This window comes from Bufo bufo, chromosome 6, assembly GCF_905171765.1.
Source record: "Bufo bufo chromosome 6, aBufBuf1.1, whole genome shotgun sequence".
Taxonomy (NCBI): domain Eukaryota; kingdom Metazoa; phylum Chordata; class Amphibia; order Anura; family Bufonidae; genus Bufo; species Bufo bufo.
In genome coordinates, this window is record NC_053394.1 from 30671242 (window position 1) to 30690830 (window position 19589).

General features: G+C 48.0%; 1 protein-coding gene across 2 annotated transcripts in view; it reads left to right on the top strand.

Moving 5' to 3' along the window:
- The first annotated feature begins 598 nt into the window (after positions 1-598).
- PPRC1 (PPARG related coactivator 1) overlaps positions 599-19589 on the top strand; it is a 35744-nt gene continuing 16753 nt past the window's right edge. The window contains exons 1-6 of one of the 2 annotated variants that reach the window (XM_040435568.1): positions 599-733; positions 11182-11328; positions 11713-11865; positions 11994-12074; positions 14103-16905; positions 18874-18927. In XM_040435568.1, the coding sequence (XP_040291502.1) occupies positions 653-733; positions 11182-11328; positions 11713-11865; positions 11994-12074; positions 14103-16905; positions 18874-18927 (3319 nt within the window). In that variant the 5' untranslated portion in view covers positions 599-652. Of the gene's footprint in view, positions 734-5179; positions 5407-11181; positions 11329-11712; positions 11866-11993; positions 12075-14102; positions 16906-18873; positions 18928-19589 lie in introns of those variants that run through there. The other variant, XM_040435569.1, reaches the window with a different exon arrangement.

The following is a 19589-nucleotide window of genomic DNA, read 5'->3' on the forward strand; positions in this document are numbered from 1 at the left end:
TGGGGGCACTGTGGATGACACAGTTATGGGGGCACTGTGGATGACACAGTTATGGGGGCACTGTGGATGACACAGTTATGGGGGCACTGTGGATGACACTGTTATGGGGGCACTGGATGACACTGTTATGAGGGCACTGTGGATGGCACTGTTATGGGGGCACTGTGGATGACACTGTTATGGGGGCACTGTGGATGGCACTGTTATGGGGGCACTGTGGATGGCACGGTTATGGGGGCGCTGTGGATAGCACTGTTATGGGGTGTAGTAGACAACACTAATGAGGACACTGTGGATGTCACTCTCTTAGGGGGAACTGTGGCTGTCAGTCTTATGGGGTCACTATGGCTGTCTTGTTCTGAACGTTCCTGGTGGTTACTAATTAATTGCAGCAGTAATCATTAGAGAACATACATATAGTTTCCGGGCATCTCGTTCCCTCCATGACTGTGTTACTAGAATACAACTCAGAAAATTCCTTCACATCGAAGTTCTCGTGATCCTGTCTGCCACCACCAAGATGGCCGCCTCCCCCTCCTAGTCGCTCTAGTCCAGGCAGTGGCTGACGTCTGGCCCCGCCCCCTCCCATGCGGCAAGCACCACGTGTTCCCGGACGGCTCTGCTGCTGCCGGCTCGGAACTCAGGGGCCAAGATGGCGGCGCGGTGGGGAGCGGGCGAGGAGACGTTAACCATCGGAGGAATGGAGCTCTTCACCGCTTGTGGCCCTCTCCAGGTACGGCGCTAGGAAAGCGGCAGCCTGCTGAGCCGCTCCGGACCCGGGGCGGCCGCTGTGAGAGGCGCGGGGCGCTGCTGGAGCCGGCTGCCTGTGACACGTGGATGGAAGAGACACGCGTGTGCGTGCCGGGGCCCGGCCGGGGAGGCTCGCCGCTGACACCGCCTCACACCGCGGCTGCTCTGTGCGCCTGGTGCCGGGGCCGCACGTGCAGGAGGCCGGCCACATGTGGGGACGGTGCAGCCCGGGACGGGAGGAGACGCCCGAGAACAGCCGGCGGGGAGCACGCTGCCTGCCCCGCACACACCTGCAGCACTTTATCCTATCCCCTGATTATTCCCACTAGTAGTGCACCACGCCTGCTCTGTAATACTGTATCCCTATATTATTCCCACTAGTAGTGCACCACGCCTGCTCTGTAATACTGTATCCCTATATTATTCCCACTAGTAGTGCACCACGCCTGCTCTGTAATACTGTATCCCTATATTATTCCCACTAGTAGTGCACCACGCCTGCTCTGTAATACTGTATCCCTATATTATTCCCACTAGTAGTGCACCACGCCTGCTCTGTAATACTGTATCCCTATATTATTCCCACTAGTAGTGCACCACGCCTGCTCTGTAATACTGTATCCCTATATTATTCCCACTAGTAGTGCACCACGCCTGCTCTGTAATACTGTATCCCTATATTATTCCCACTAATAATGCACCACGCCTGGTCCGTCAAACATTATCCCTATATTATTCCCACTAATAATATGCCATGCTTGGTCTTTAATACTTTATCCTTATGTTATTCCCACTAATCGTGCACCATTTCACATTCTGATATTATTCCCACTCATAATGCACCATCTCTGGTCTGTAATTTTTACCCTCAGACTATTCCCACTAATAACACGAAGTATCAAAGTTTGACGTGCTCTGCTAAAAATACCTTTAATAAATGGGTAGTAGGCTGAAGTTGCCCTGGTGAAACTTGTTTATACAGACTAAATACTGTGTCAATTCACAGAAAAAACAAAAAATATAAAGAGATTTTTTTCTTCATCACAGGTCGGATTACAAGGGAGAAGGTATAGGTAACACTGGTCCAAGTATGTGGGCTACTGATGTAAAAGGGATCAATAGGTCCCTAATTACAACCCTATGGCTAACTCTGCCCAGGGACGCCTCCTTAGGGTGCCCTGTCCTCGTGCCTAGACCTATTATCACCCTAGAGCGACCCTATATCCCATATTGTGGGCTGCACTATTTGTTGTTAGTTTCAGAATATACCTATACAGGATACTGAATAAATATATAAAAAACACACACATCCCAACGCGTTTCTGCCGCAACAACGGCTCATCAGGGGTTAATGATCAAGATGTGTAGTATAGATCATAGACGAAGATCAAAGAAAAGCGAGAAAAATGATACTTGGCTCCCATGAGGTTATGGTCGGTTGTAAGTGTCCCCATAAGAGTGATGTATGCTGATGGGGACTCTGACCGAGCTCTCGCCGTCCGATGGAGGCGCTAACTAACAACAAATAGTCCAGCCTACAATATGGGATATAGGGTCGCTCTAGGGTGATAATAGGTCTAGGCACGAGGACAGGGCACCCTAAGGAGGCGTCCCTGGGCAGAGTTAGCCATAGGGTTGTAATTAGGGACCTATTGATCCCTTTTACATCAGTAACCCACATACTTGGACCAGTGTTACCTATACCTTCTCCCTTGTAATCCGACCTGTGATAAAGAAGAGAAGAATCTCTTTATATTGTTTTTGTGTTTTTCTGTGAATTGACACAGTATTTAGTCTGTGTAAACAAGTTTCACCAGGGCAACTTTAGCCGACTACCCATCTATTAAAGGTATTTTTAGCAGAGCACGTCAAACTTTGATACTCAGTTACTTACGTGTACACTATTTGATTATCATATAATATAATTTTTGATACTTTTTTCATAACACACTGAGCCTGATCTGTAATACTCTCCTCATGTTATTCCCACTCTTGGTCTGTTTTTTATTTATTTATTTATTTATTTTTTATCCTCGTATTCCCACTAATAACGCACCATTCCTTGTCTATTATTATTCCCACTAATAACGCACCATTCCTTGTCTATTATTATTCCCACTAATAACGCACCATTCCTTGTCTATTATTATTATTATTCCCACTAATAATTCACTGTTCCTGATCTGCAATACATTATCCTCCTGTTATTCCCACTGCTAATGCACAGCTCCTGGTAATTAATATTTTATAATACCTCTTTATAATGCTGTCTGCCCCCTCCCCCACCTGTAATACTTTAACTTTTTAGGACTTCCCTGCCCCCACCCCTTCGGACTCTTAATACTTTGACTTCATATCCCCCCCCCCCCCCCAGTATTCACACTAATGCCCTGCACACTGATTTCCAGACTAATTATAGTGTGACACCCCCCGCCCCCATAGCTATAAAACTAATCTGCCCCACCCCTATAATAGACTATAACCCCCAGCATCCAGCTCCTCGGCAGTAGAAATCTCCCTGATAATTGACTACCTGCAGCCGCGCCTCCCTCCTCTCCCCAGTCTGTAATCTCTTCCTATAACTTCACGTCCATGACCGTCCTAGCAGCAGCCGAATCCAGGGAACTATTAGACTGTGGGGATCCGAACGGTGGGACCCCCGCTCATCACGGGACGAGGGGAGCGCTGTTTGTGGGTGGTAGTGAACCCCTCCAGGTCCAGAGACGTCAGTAGTAAATTGCATTGCGGACCTGGGAGCTGTCCAGCCTTGAATTAAAGGGGTTGTCCACCTGATATCATCCCCTTCCTGACGGAAGACGGAGAAGTCGTCATTGGGGTCTGGCAGATGTCCACCCTGGCTAAGGGTTGCACTGGGTATTAAAGACTTGATACTTTGGTGCTCGGTTCGATACCACTTTTCAATATTGTGTAGTTTAGCATCAATTCCAATCAGAGAATGCTGGTAGAATAAAGGACCTGTGATGACATCGCCATGTGACCAGTAACATCTTTGGTGATGTCATCATAGGCTGTTTATCCTGTGAGCCTCCTGGAGGAGTCTTGCTGCGGAAGAAGTTGCCTACTGTGTTTATGTGGAGATTTCCTCAGGAGCAGGTGACTGAGGTCTGTGCTGTCTGTTATTGTGAGGCACATGGTGTTAGTACCTCAGTCCCTCCATGTGCCTCATATTAAAGGGCATCTGTCAGCAGTTTTGTCCCTATGACACTGGCTGACCTGTTACACGTGCACTTGGCAGCTGCAGGCATCTGCGTTGGTCCCATGTCCATATGTGGCCTCATCGCTAGAAAAATTAAGTTTTGATATATGCAAATGAGCCTCTAGGAGCAACGGGGGCGTTACCATTACACCTAGAGGCTCTGCTCTCTCTGCAACTGCACTTTGACAGGAGCAGGCAGTGAAAATGACATCGCACCTGGACCTGTCAATCAAAGCAGAGTGAGCAGAGCCTCTGGGTGTAATGGTAACGCCCCCTTTGCACCTAAAGGCTCATTTGCATATAGTAAAACAGTTCAGCCAGTGTCATAGGTGCAAATCTGCTGACAGATTAATAGTAAGTGACCCCATCATGTACCTCCTCACATAATGGGCCACACAGGGTTAATATGAGATACATGATGGGGTTATTTACTATGAATATGAGGCACATAGAGGCGACCCCATCATGTACCTCATGCATTAACCCCATGTTGTCCATTATGTGAGGAGGTACTTGGTGGGGTCACTACTAATGTGAGGCGCATGGTTTTATCAGTTTAGACTTCCATATGTCTCACATTTAGGGCTTCTTCAGACGGCCGTGTGCGTTTTGCGGATGACGTAAAACACGGATACCAGCCACGTGCGTCTTGCAGAAGACGCAGGGCTATCCAAATGATGTGAAAATGGCACTTGTGGCGCGGTAAAGCTGATGCCACTCACGGCAGGCGGTCAATTACCTCAGTACTTCTCAGCCACAAGAAAAAGTGACCGGATTGAGTACATTTGGCGTATTTTACATCTCTTACTGCGGTTAGGTGTGTAAAATAGAGGAGTTTGGCGCAGCGTGCTCCGGTTTTTGGCGCATTTTTCTTAGTAAGTCCCCCCCCCCCGTGATGATCGGGACATCTCGCCTCTATGGCCGACCTCGTACATTACAGTAGCGCTCTTCAGCCCTTCTAAAAGTACAACCTCTCATGTTGGCCGTCCAGGCACGCTGGGAGTTGTAGTTCAGCAGCTGCTCCACAGTGGCGCTGTCCCAGTTGGCGCTGCGGTCGCTTTCTATTTTTTCCCTTAGATTTTGAGATCGTCACAGATGTGTGGTGTTCCAGTGATGATGATGATGAGAGTTGTCCCGTTCTCTGGGCGGGCGCGCACACGTGTATGAGGGCAGTGCAGGACGCCACTTTCCGTATGTTGTGGTTGGTCGTGAGGGGGGAGCTGTGGAGCGGGGGTCCCATGTGTCTGCAGCTGGGGGCATTTACAGCGCAGACAAATGCGCTCTACGGGTTCTTCCCGTCCGGTGTTGGCGGTCTGAGGGACGGGATCCGTGTGTACACGTCGCTGCGGCGGAGACATGTGGTCTGTGCGGAGTTTCTCCCACACTGCTTGTTGACATCAGTTAACCTGTCGTGTGCCAGTCGCAGCTGCGCGGATTAGGTAGTTTTTAATTATTTTTTGTTTAGGAAAGTTTTTTTTTGTGTAAAGTGTTTTTCCTGTGACTCTCATAGGAGGGAGGTGCGCACATCGGGTGGGTCAGGGATGGGTGCGGGTGGATGTTTGTAGCATACCCATGGATAGTCCGGGTTAGGAATACCTCTCCAGGGCTTGCTTCGAATAATCCCCATTTGTTAGGTGTCCTCTGTCCTATCTGCAGGTGTGCATGATGGGAGATGTAGTTTCACAACACTTGGAGTGCCGGAGGTTGCTGATCCCTGTCCTAGCGGTATGCCACCAGTGTCTGAGACGAGACAACCCCTTTAAGGTTAAACCCTATAGCGTCTAATGTCAGACCGTAAGAATTCTTCCCCGAGTCGTTTCATTGTAACAGTTGAAGAAACGATGAATCACTGACGACTAATGAGTGAATCACCGGCTCAGTCCTATGATTCTAGTTTTCGGGCTTGCCTGTTGCTACATATTTAAAGGGATGCCCCGCTTTTAGGCTAGGGCGATGCAGACGGTGACTTGTGCGCCGCTTCAACGCTTCTCTATGGGAAAGAAAGTTGTGAGCGCGGTGTGATCGGAGAGATTGGTTGGCGTGAAGACAGACGGTAGTATCGTACCATCGCACGGCCAGCAGTTGTCAGTCACGACGCCGCCATGAACACATTCCGTGTGCTGTCTGCATCCGTTGCTCCGTTTCGTGGTCCGCAAAAAAAAAACATAACCTGTCCTATTGTCCGTTTTGCGGACAAGAAAAGTCATTTATATCAATGGCTGTCCACGATGTTCCGCAATCAGTGTTTTGCGGATCGCAAAACGCACAACGGTCGTGTGCATGAGGCCTTATTCTGAGCAACAGGATGTTGTAAGTTTAGATTCAACTGGATGATAGGCTCTTATTAGGGCTCATGCATACGTCCGTGTTGCATCCGTTTTTTTTTTTTTTTTTTTTTTAGATTCATTGTAACAATGCCTATGCTTATCCACAAAACGGACAGATATAGGACATGCTCTATCTTTTTCGCGGAACGGACATACGGCATACATTCGTGTGCATGAGCCCTAAGGGGGTCATTGGCTATCTCATATTAGGGTATGTCCACATGTTTAGGCTGGGGTCCTGCACCTCGCTGCCACCTCCAGTGCAGACGAACGGGGTTTACAACAACTCATTCGCGTGCTCGTAAAATAATCACGGATTTCTGTTTGTGCTGCGGAAAAAAATAAAATCTGCAAGGAGAAGGAGCACGCCCGTTCTGTGGCAGACGTCCAAGTGTCAGCCGAGGACTTCTGCAGTGGATCGTCTTGTAAAATTTAAGTCTGGATAAATCCTGATCTGGGAGCGTCCTCTGAAGGGTTAAATTTGCATCCAGCCCCCGAATTGGAATTCGGAGGTTGTAAGCCTCTTGTCGAGTCCTGCTGAACATCCGCGAGGTGGAGCAGAACGGGAACTGTGTGGGGGTCGTTATTAAAGACTACGTTTTCGACACCGATCTTAATAACCCCTGTTATGGAGAGGCGCCGGCCTCTATGTAACTTTGGCGTATCCAGCGCCAGTTCTAAATGTAATACCGCTTTCTTGCTGTCTTACTTTTAGACCGTTTTCTACGCCTGAAACAGGTGTAGAAAATGATGAATGAGATGGGCCTGCCGGCCTGTCCCCTTCGCCGCCCACCCCATGCCCACTTTTTTAAACCTGGCGTGAGCGAAGAAAAGTCGCAAATAATCTTTGCGCTGCAATCTGCTCCAGAAATACACCTAATATAGGCAGAATTCTGGATAGTACATGACCCCGTGTCCGTGGCTGTTCTTAAATCAGCCTGGTCTGTTTTACAAATGGAAGGCGTGGGAAGTGAGAGAATGGGAGTGGTAGTGGGGGAGTTAAAGGGGTATTCCCATCACAGACAATGGGGGCATATCGCTACGAGAACAGAGCAGGGAGAGCTGTGGCTGGAGGACCCCGGGGTCCGTCCACCACCAAGCGCTGCTCCCATTCATTTTTTATGGGGAAGACGGAAATAGCCGAGCCAGCGCTCGGCTATTTTTGGCGGCCCTATAGAATGGAATAGAGGGCCGGTATGTGCATGCGCAGTGCGCCCTCCGTTCATTTCCCCGATCCGTTCTCATTGTAGGTGCGGGTTCCAGAAGTGGGACCCGCACCTATCAGACAATGGGGGCATATCCTAGCGATATGCCCCCATTGTTTGTGATGGGAATAGCCCTTTAAGGGGACTAGCTGTATGGGTGTCAGTGACAGAGAAATGTGCCCCGTGAGAGTCAGTATGGCTGACAGGAAGTATCTGTATCATACAGCTGTGTCCTGTCCTAAACACCTAGGGTGGGGGATGAACAGTATATAGGCCTTCTCATGCGAAACCCATCTGTATGGTAACATTTAGTTAGATTGTGTCTGAGGCATTATGTACAGTCTTGTATCACGGCTATTTTTTAAGATTAGTCATTTTCTTGGAGGACCTGTCCCCTCTCCTGACACGCCTGTTTTAATCGCTTCATGCATCCCTCATGTAATAACAGTTCTGGAGCATCTATTCTTATGGCTCTGTGTTGTGCCATTCCTTTATTATTCCTGCTAGAAGTTATGAAGAAATTGCTAGCAGTCTGCAGTAAGGGTACAGAGGGGAGGCAACCAGTCGGGGGGATGTACCTGCACAGACTGAAAATAGGAGCTCTGATTGGATAGAGTGTGTAGGTACAGCCCCCCACTGGTTACCACCCCTCTGTACCCTTACTGCAGACTGCTAGCAATTCATAACTTCTAGTAGAAATAATAGAGGAATGGCACAACATAGACCATAAGAATAGAGGCTCCGGAATTATTACATGGGGAAGGCATGCCAGGAGTGGTGACAGGTCCTCTTTAAAGGGGTTATCCTATGATTAATGTGGAAATAATGACAATTGGTACATGACAATACCTTTCTAACAAAGCTAGAACCAGTCCTGTACCTCACATGGATCCAGAGATCCTCATTCATTGCTCCAATAGCACTGCTAGATTCTCTTCAAGCTGACAGCTCAGGAGCTGTGTCCCTTCTTCTGCAGCTCTCTCCCTATCACAGCTCAGGAGCTGTGTCCCTTCTTTTGCAGCTCTCTCCCTATCACAGCTCAGGATCTGTGTCCCTTCTTCTGCAGCTCTCCTCCTATCACAGCTCAGGAGCTGTGTCCCTTCTTTTGCAGCTCTCCTCCTATCACAGCCCAGGAGCTGGGTCCCTTCTTCTGCAGCTCTCCTCCTATCACAGCCCGGGAGCTGTGTCCCTTCTTTTGCAGCTCTCCTCCTATCACAGCTCAGGACCTGGGTCCCTTCTTCTGCAGCTCTCCTCCTATCACAGCTCGGGAGCTGTGTCCCTCCTTCTGCAGCTCTCCTCCTATCACAGCTCGGGAGCTGTGTCCCTTCTTCTGCAGCTCTCCTCCTATCACAGCTCAGGACCTGGGTCCCTTCTTCTGCAGCTCTCCTCCTATCACAGCTCAGGACCTGGGTCCCTTCTTCTGCAGCTCTCCCCCTATCACAGCCCAGGAGCTGGGTCCCTTCTTCTGCAGCTCTCCTCCTATCACAGCTCAGGAGCTGTGTCCCTTCTTCTGCAGCTCTCCTCCTATCACAGCTCAGGAGCTGGGTCCCTTCTTCTGCAGCTCTCCTCCTATCACAGCTCGGGAGCTGTGTCCCTTCTTCTGCAGCTCTCCTCCTATCACAGCTCAGGAGCTGTGTCCTGTAACTGCTTCTAACAGATGAAAGATGGAAGTAAGCATGTGCGACCACCTCAGTGAGGTGGACAGAGATATAAGGAAGAGAACAGACAGCAGGTGGCGCCATACAGATACATTATATTGAATTCTAAATGTTTAATTACATGCAATTCCAAAAGTATTCAGGTCCGGGTCCTGGCAAGAAAAATGTAGATTTTGTTTTTGTGGGACAACCCCTTTAAGGACGTGGTCTAATTAGTTGCTGAGCAAAGGTCAGCAAGCTGTAGAATTGCCCCGTGTGCCTACAAGGATCCCGCCGGCGCACAATCCCCGACCTTTGTCCACAGGAGTGATACGTTTTCTTTTATGTTTGGAGGAATTTCCAGCGATTTGAGGATGGGAAGAAACTTGTGGCGCTCGGCGCGTTGTATGTTATCCTCCGTATAGTGTGACTAGGATTTGGACACATGGTGTGAATATTAGATGCCATGTTTTCTATCCTTTGCAGAAATAAGTGCGAAGACAAAGAAATGTTCACATGTCTTATTTGACTGGAAAAACAACGCAGCTTTCTTCCCATCCTCTCTGCGGGCTCACATGGTAATGACTAACGGCGTGTGACAAGACGGCGCGCGTTGGCCGCTGGGAATGGCGACTGGATAACCAGTTATGATTGGCTAATTACGATTCCCTGTCCGTTTCCTTAGGAAAAATCTCCAAGAACTGGATTGGAAACGTACATGGCGGTTTCATGTGACCGCCATATGGCTGTGTTGCATGGCATTGTATGTAAGCATTATCGCTGTTCTGACGGTCCTGGGAAGTGCCTGAATTTGGTGCAAATTCTGTAGGAGGGGGGGCGTAAATCTTCCAAAAGTCCCACAGCAACCAATCACAGCACAGCTCTCATATATCCATATCACCCCCCCCCCCCCCCCCCCGCGTATGAGGCACATGCGGAGCGTTACCTCCTCTGCTTCCTGTGTGGCGTTTACTTTCCCTTTACGCCCGGCAGACGGTTATCACTTCTTGGCATCAAAAAAAGGAGCACAACTATTCTCTCCCCTGCTAAGGACAGCACCTGCTTTGTGTAAGTGCATTGAACCAAAAAAAGGTATGTATTAAACGGGCTGTACCCTTGCCCCCCCCCCCCCCAAAAAAAAAAACTGCTCAGGTGGACTAGATCCAAAAAGCATGGATGGGCATTCATTTAAATAGCCAGATGTAGTACAACTCCACTGTAGTGGCCACTGTTTGCTATGCACCTCTGGACCTGCGGCGGCGGCTCAGCCATTGGTGTCCGGCCGCACGATTTTTACTGAAAACCTGCAAACAGTGACTGTGAAGGGGATGAGATAAAAATAATAATTCTTGAAGCGTGGTTGCGACTCGCTGTTTATATTTGATTAGACCACCCCTTTAAGAATGTGCATAACGCAACTTGGACTGTCATAGACTCAGGGGCTACCTCGCTTACACCTCCGCATAGGCGTAGAATACCGCAATCTCCAGATCTCATTAACTATAATGGGGGTCCGTCAGATTCCGCGCGTGTCTGCATTTGCGTCTTTTGCCGGAACCTCCGTTTTGGATGCACACGAAGCCTAATGTGCCTAGAAATTTGCAGCAGCTTCAGTTTTGGGGTTTTTGATTACTGTCCATTTGTGGGGAATCTTACAGGTAGTGAAAAGATGAGCTCTCTTCCTGGAGGAAGAGAACTCTGGCGCCATCTATAGGCTTCTACCCTGTAATTCAGTGTTCAGTCCTTTTAGCGGTCCTTGATGGGTGTTTCTTGGAGGATACTCGGCTAAAATCCTTGGTCGTGTTTCAAGGCTCCATTGTGGGTCCATGTTGACAGGGTAGCTACCTGCAGGAGCGGTTTTCTTCCCGCTGGCGGAGAGCTAATTTGCTGATTGCTGCCCGTTCAATTTAGATTGGCTTCGGGACCAGAGAATATCGTCCTTTCCTGATCACAATTGTGCTAGAAGTCTAAATTAAAGCAATTTTTAGTCCTGCGCCGTCACTTAACAAGGGATTTCGGTTGACTTTTTTTGTCTTGTTTTGCAGTGCCATGATCTGGAGGAAGATGAGACCTGTCATGGCCTCTCTGATCTCGCTCTGTCACTGGACGCTGGAGGAATCCTGGGAACCTTCCATGGATACATTGACAACTCAATCATTTCTATCATTGACGATACTGGTGCCCAGGCAGAGGTAGGACCCATAGACTTGTCACAATTCGCCCTTCAGCAATGATCCTTTTTCTTTGGCGGTTATGTCTATTTTCCCGGGTGTTACGTGCTGCATTTCTTGGGGCACAGGGCATGATCATAAAATTTGGGGTAATTTGATATCCTATATCTTGGCTCAGGATTTTTGAAGCTGGTCAGGGTGAGGTTCTTGATATTTGGACTTTTTAAAGGAACGGACCAAAATTGGAAAAACATGGCAGCGCCCGCGACCATCCCTGTTTTGTGTCTGGTATTGAAGCTCGGCTCCGCTGCAGTCGTCGGTGCTGAGCTGTAGTACCACAAGCCACCAGTAGGTGTGTCGCTGTTTTTGTGATCCCGTATAACCTCTTGTATCCTCCTTTTGCAGCACAAAGATCATTTTGATGAGGAAAACGAACTGTCTCTGCTGAACGCTCTCACAGAGATACTGGACAACGCAGATGATGAGAATATGTCCCCATTTGACACCATTCCGGATACAGAACTCCTGGTGTCGTCCAAGGATCGAGACGGCAGCTTAGTAAGTCCAGATGTATGCCTGAAGGTTATACAGGGGTTCTAGTATCGTCTAAACGTGTTACTGTGTGCGCCCTTTTTATTTAGCTATGGTTTTTGGGGGTCATTTTCATGCTTTTGTTTTTTTTGCAGAGGTTGCTTGGTTTGTCACGTACGCCGCCTGATCGCGATATGTTCTCAATTGATGGCCAACGCAGAGCGAATTCCAACAAAGTGAGTTAAACGAGTGGGATTTTAACCCCTGTATGACTGCTTACTGACTTTTGAAGGCGGACGGTGTAAGTCTACTTGCACACTCGCGTTTTGGCTTTCCGTTCAGGGCTCTCACAAGCGGTCCAAAACGGATCAGTTTTGCCCTAATGCTTTCTAAATGGGAAAGGATCCGCTCAGAATGCATCAGTTTGCCTCCGTTCTGTCCTCCATTCCACTTTGGTGTCTGTCGGATGAAGCTGAGCCAAACGGATCCGTCCTGACACACAATGTAAGTCAATGGGGACGGATCCATTTTCACCATTGACACAACCATTGATCCATTGACACAATCTGGCACAATAGAAAACGGATCCGTCCCCTATTGACTTTCAATGGTGTTCAAGACGGATCAGTCTTGGCAATGTTAAAGATAATACAAACGGATCCGTCCTGAACGGATGCAGACGGTTGTATTATCTCAACGGATCCGCAACAAACGCGAGCGTGAAAGGAGTCCAGAGCCCTGATTTTGCAGCAACTTCTTTCGGAGTCTCCCTTTAAAGCTCCTGCGGTCTAGTGAAAATGGGAGACAGTCGGGGACGCCCAAGGAGAAGACAGAGCCTACGTAGCACTCAATGACCGTTATACTGTGAATAGAGGAGGCCCCTATTGGACTCTGCGGTCATGTAATTGCAGGGCAGATAAGCTCTGCCAACGACTATTAAAATACAGATAAAACGGATGAAACCCCTAAAGTAGCCAAACCCTCCCAATTCATCCCTTCTCTTTTAGTGTGAATTTGCAAATGCAAAGAATAAATAAGTGTAAACTGGAAAAAAAACTCTACACTTTGTGTCAAGAAATCAGTGCAGAAATTATTTTGGTGGCTAAGCAAAAAGTCATTAAACCACCACCTGCAAAATCGCTAAAGAGTTTGATCATTTGCGCCGCTTAGGTGCTCTCCATAAGGAGATATAATATTCCCCGAGTCATTTAGGACCGAAACACTGGTCAAATGGTTTGTCCAGGATTAGAAAATACATTGCTTTCTTTCATAAGCAGTTCTAAACCTTTCTGCTGATTGTTGGTGGTAATGCAGCTTAGTGCCATTCACTTCAACAGAGCTAAGGTGCAGTTCCAGACACGACCCACATACAACTGTGGAGCTGTTTGCAGAAGAAAAGCATTCCTATTTTTCTAATTCTAGAAGCCCTTTAAATGGTTAAAGGGGTTCTCTCACTTCAGCAGATGGCATCCATCATGCATCCAAAGTTAATTCAAGGCACTTACTAATGTATTGTGATTGTCCATATTGCTTCCTTTCCTGGCTGGATGCATTTTTCCATCACATTATGCGCTGCTCATATCCAGGCGTTATGACCACCCCGCAATCCAACATCGTGGTCGTGCTTGCACACTATAGGAAAAGCCGTTGGCCTCTCTGGCTGGGACTGTTGGGAGCGCACATAGGCACACATGCGCAGCAGCTCTCATTCCGGCCACCTTGTATCTGTGCTGCAGCGGTGGTCATAACCCCTGGATATCAGCCGTGTATAATGTGATGGAAATGTAATGATTAAAGCCAGCAAAGGAGGCAATATGGACAATCACAATACATTAGTAAGGGCCTTGTATTCACTTTCTCTACACAATAAATGCCATTTGCTTAAGGCCTCATGCACACGACCGTGGCCCATATTGCAGCCTGCAAACAGTGGGTCCACAGTATGCGGGCATCGGCCGTATGCTCACCGCATCACTAATGGGGACCCATTCACTTGAATGGGTACGCAATCCGGAAAGGTGCAGTGCGGAACTGAGTTGAATGGGCCTGGATCTGTCGCGGCAGCCGCATGGATATTTTTTTCCTGCATTGGATACCATAAAATGCGGTCCCCAATGCGTGGAACATGAGGCCTAAGTGAGACAACCCCTTTAAGAGGTGAACAGCTGCTGGGGGCGGTTTCTGGGACAAGTGTTCTCTAGTCAGTGCTGCGAGGCCTGTTTGCTGATTTATTTAATACATTTTTTATGTTCTTCCTATTGCAGATTGATGGACGTTGTTCTGGGCCAAACTGGGATCTGTTTCCAGATATCATAAGCTCTACACCAAAGAGACGTAACAATCATAAAAGCATGAGGGGATGTTTACCCCGCAGGTCAGAAGCTGAAGAGACCCAACCGCGAAGTGACGGAGAGGATGAAGAAGTGCCAGCTCTTGGGGACGCTACTAATAACTATAACTTACTTTCATTTGACAAAAACTTCTCAGTGGAATCTGAAGCGGATAATAATGATGGGGATCATGAGCAGATGTTAAGGCACGGGACACCGTGTATCATAAATACTGAAAATGTCACCCTTAATGACTTGGTAAAATACATGCATCCTTACTGCCTGCCTGCCATAACCGTGTGCCTAGAGTCAGAAGATGAGGAAAACCTTCTGAGCGATGAAGTGTTCCTCGAGATTGTGTCCGATCGAGGCGAATGTATAAAAGTACCTGTGGTGGTAGAACCCCCCCTGGAGGAAATGTTATGCTCAGAGTCTTCAGATGATGCCGAAACTGAAGATCTGCCGAACCACCAGTCCTCATCGGAGCAGCGAGGTCCAGAGCTAGAAAGGAATTATGAAAAACAAATGGATTGTACAGAGACATTAGATGAGGTTAATCAGGAACCTGCAGGGGAGGACTACCAGCCTTTCCCAACATTGCAAGATTTATCTCCTCAACCTCCAGGGGCTGACGTAACGGTTCAGAAGTCTTCAGATACTGACTATGCTTGTATTTCGGAGGAAATTGCTCCAGACTGTAAGAAAAATAGTGAACCAGATATCGCAGTAGCAAATGACAAGTTGCCAATGAAGGGAAAGAGATCCAGCAAAGATAAGCAGTCCTCGAAATGTAAGTCGAAAAGTAAAACGAAGAGCGCTACTGAAGACAAATCTCCAGTTGCCCCAGAAGCGACAGTGGGGCAAAGTGTCGCCCAACCACCTGCGAGCCGATCGAGTAACCCTTCCCTGCAGGAGTCAGACTGTTTAAATAAGACATTGGACCAGGTTAAAAAGGAGTCCCAGATCGAGCATCGGATGTCCAAGGTCAGCCGCACCAAGGCGAGATCTCGAGCAAGCTTAGACGGGTCCAACCTGGAGAAAAAATTGACAGATGTAAAAGTAAAACCTGTTGCTAAGATTACAGTAGTAGGTGACACAGATTTAGAGGGAGACCCAAAAACTAAGGACCCCAAATGTGAGGAGACTCAAGATTCTGTTGTCAAGGTTGATGAATTACAGTCTGATAAAGAAAACATTTTGGTTTCCGCCGATAACTGCGGTGGGGAGAAGTCCTCTAGTAACGAAGAATCAAGTGCCTTAAAGGTGGAAGCTGTACAGGATGGGGACTCTTCTCAGGCCGCGAAGGAAGCAAAGCCCAAGTCACTCAGCTTAAGCGAATATAGGAAGAGACTTCAGCACCGCAAACCGAACCCCGATCGAGACAACGAGAACCTGTCTTGTAGCAAATGGCCAAGTGTTCCCGAGCCCCCGACAGAATTGGCAGTGCTGCCTTGCTTAATGGCCCCTACGCAAACAAATAAACCATCAGTCGAGGTAAAAACGTGCCCACCAAACAAGGCCGGCAGCGTTTCTGGCCAAGACGTTCCTGTTAGTTCAGCTTCTGCTCCAATGACAGTGACTCCAAAGCCGATGGCAAGTCAAGGTGTTCAAATATATGAGAAACCATGCGAAATGGCTATGGATGTAGCTCCACCAACGCTTGCTCCACCAACGCTTACTCCACAACCTAATCGGCAATCGCCTCCATTTTATCCACCTGCCTGGCCAGCTGTCCCTCCACCTCCTTTTTATCCTGGCATGCCACCGTTGCCAGTCGTTCCTCATTATCCAAATGTTATGCCATCAGTCTTGCCTGTCCAGCCGCCACCAGTCATAAGTTGGCCTCCCTTTCCACCTCCACCTATTGCAATGCCACCAGTACATCCTACCGGTTGGGTTTCAGGACCAACAACAATGTATTGGCCAAATGCTCAAGGGATGCATGAAAGTCAGTCCCTTCACAGCTCTCCTGAGAATTCTGTCCGAACCCATCTCCAAGTTCTGCCTGACCAGAAGATGGTGCAGGAAACGGTCTCGCCCGTAGAGTGTAGACCCAAGACTTCTGCCCCCCTTCTTGTTCAAACAGGCCGAGCACCAGTGACGAAGCTTGAGAACGGTGTCCCACCGAAAGAGACCAAAACTGCTGCAAAACCTGGAAGCGTCAAGCATGACAAGCCTGCAGCCGTGGATGCCATTAAATCCTCATTGGCTAAGAAATCTGAAAATGCATTGCCCAAAGATTGTAAGAAGGAAAATTGTCCTCTGCCAGATCTAAAATCTGCAAACCAAGTGGTCTTTAAAATAATGGAAATTTTGAAAAAAGCACAGAAATTAGGTTTCCAAATTAACCCGTCCTCTGACGCCGCTGCCATTGCTAACGCACAGCTGGGCATTCAGGTAGCATCATCCGCAGAAGCCTTAAAACCAGATCCGCCAAAGCAGGTGGTGCTTGCAGATGTCACGGTGCAGGCAGTAGACAAACCTTCCACACAAACCCCTGCACCGGCAGCAGATGATCAGTCTTTGAAGGTTGCGAAGTCAGAACTTGAGCAGATTCCAGCCATCAGAAGTGTAAATGCCCATGAAGTGGCAGAAGAAAAACTGGCATCAGCCTGTATAGTGCCTGACCAAAAAGCCAACGAGCCTGTCCTACTTCCACCCGCTGAAACCCTCACTACATCTGGGGAAAGCTTCCAGGCGATAAAGGAGCCCGAGAAAAGCTTTACATGTGAAGCAGGTAAAATGTCACCAGGCGCCTCCACTTCGGAGCTATGGTTTGGTCAGTGAGCAGTGAATTGCTTCAATAACAATAGAATTCCACAAGACTGGAATTAGTAGTTCGAAGTCCCTCCCACGAGGAGCCCTGGGAAGTGAAAATTGCTATTCCAGCAGTTTTCTGTCCATTTTGCCAGGTTGTAGCATCAAAGTGGAGGATATATGAATGTTACAGGACAGTAATGTCACGTGTGGCTGGGGTTGATGTTCAAAGAGCGTGTCCCTGCATGATCTCCCTCACAGGAGGTGTAACCTTGAAAATAAGCTGATTGCTGCAGCTGCACCCATACTAAAGGGGTTCTCTGTGATGCGATCCATTTATGACTGAAATTTCAGATGCAGAAATCTTTCCGTTTTTATATTTGTCATATATGGCTCAAAAAACTGCATGTGTGATTCCAACCTAACAAAAGTTCTGAGGGAAAAGGACGACCAACTGTAATGTGGTGCCTCTTGATCCTCCAGTGTAAGACTTGCTATTTAGGACTCGTGCACACGAACGTTGTTTAGGTCCACATCCGAGCCACGTTATTTGCGCCTCGGATGCGGTACCATTCACTTCAATGAGGCTGCAAAAGATGTGTACAGCACTCTGTGTGCTGTCCGCATCCGTTGCTCCGCAACAAAAAGAATACAACATGTCCTATTCTTGTCCATTTTGTGGACAAGAATTGGCATTTCTATAATGGGCTGCTCGTTCCGCAAATTGCGGAACCCACATGGGTGGCATCCGTGTTTTGCGGACTGCGAAACATGGTGCGTTTGTCTGCATAGAGGTTTTACTCCTACGCTAGTAGGTGTCCTGAGTATGACACCCTCCATTTACACCCATATTTAGTAGATAACCCCCCCCCCCCTTTTAAAGGGACACTTACATCAGAAAGGGTCATTGAAAATGTGATGCAAATTCATGTTCTTCTGGCACAAATGGTAAGTTCTCCAGTGTAGATGGTCAATCCATTGTCAGTTTCCTGCTGCTGCTTGGGGACCGTTATCTGCAGTGTACTCTTCATAATAGTAGGTGTAGAATTGGGATAAGAGTACGAGTATGACTGTTGTCGTCTTGAGAGGTCTAGATAAAGATGCTCACAGAAGAACATTGCATTAATCAGCGTGATGCTTTAATGGAGTCACTTCAGAGGACAGGAAGGATAATCCATGGAGGGACTTTTTTTATTTATTAATAAAAAAAATCCATAGATGGGCTGTTAATGTGAAAAGGTTTGATGGGAGTGTCCCTTTAAGTTTTTCTATTTCTGCGGTGGTTGAGCACAGTGATGTGAAGCCGTCTCTTCCTGGTGATTCCCCAATTATCCGAATGACTGCCATGTGATAGTACAGTGCCCGGCGGGCCACGGCACAGTCGGCTGATTGTTCTGGCGGCCACGTTTTGCAACGGGGGTTATCCCACAAATCTAGAACTGTTACTTATCTGGAGGGCTTCTGTGGTATGGGCAGCAGCTCAAAAAGCACCTGTGTCCCCCAAGGATTCACTGCGGTTAGCTCTTGTTAACCCTTTCCTGACCTGCATATGAAAGTCCCTCACATATAGCTGCAGAGATGAATATGGTAGGTCACACCATATGGTAGGTCCACTGTCTAGAGAGAGATGTAGCTAGATATATAGGGGGGACGAATGAATGAAAGGTGACTGGGCCGCTTCTCTGAGATCACTGCACCGGCACTGAGGGGAAGGGAGCAGGGAAGCTACTGAGCATGGTACGTCCACCTGTCAGTACGCGGGCCAGGCGGATAAACAGCAGGGGGCGTTACCAGAGGGGAAAATGTGACGCACCTAAAAAACACGAACGTTATTTTTATTGCATCTATATTCCAATACTACTATGTGAAATGTCCTGTTCGTTCCATAGTAATAATTTTGGTGCGGTGACACCTTGCTGATGTTAATTGACTTTCTCATTCAATGAAGGTATCGAAGCGTCTGATCTTACCAGCTTGCTAGAGCAGTTTGAGAAGTCTGAAGGTAAGCACGGGACGCGTCTCCAGATTTTATTGCAACCCTTATGATTTGGTGGGTCCATAAACCCCTTCCCAAATATCCACACTCCTTGTGTACTGAGCCGGTGACTGTACCCGCCTGTGATGTACAGGAGCTGTACCGTCTCTTTGTCCGGGGGGAGAATGTGCTTAGTCTGCACAGGCCCCTTTTTTACTGGGGATGGCGTTCTCTGCAGTAAGCACTTAATAGGATCAAGTACGGTATTGTAAAATGGGGACGTGGCCTCTCTGTGGAGCAGCAGCGTCAACAATCCGTTTGCCTTGGGCCTCATGCGCACACGTGCTTCTGATCAGAATTTATTTTTATCCAGATTTCTAATTGTAAGTCAAAATCAAGCTAATGCAGAAGAGAAGTATGCAGGTTCCCGATGTGTTCGGTGTAGAGCCACCTCATGGTTTTAGCTAAAAAATTTAAATAAAAAATGAAATTGCGAAGTGTGCACTAAGCATTATGCTGCTTTTGTAACTGCGGGGTTAATGCACTAGGCAGTAATGCAAGTTCCAGGTTTCATATGATGTAGTCCAGGGATGGCCAACCTGCGGCTCTCCAGCTGTTGTAAAACTACGATTCCCACCATGCCCTGCTGTAGGCTGATGGCTGTAGGCATGCAGGGAGTTGTAGTTTTG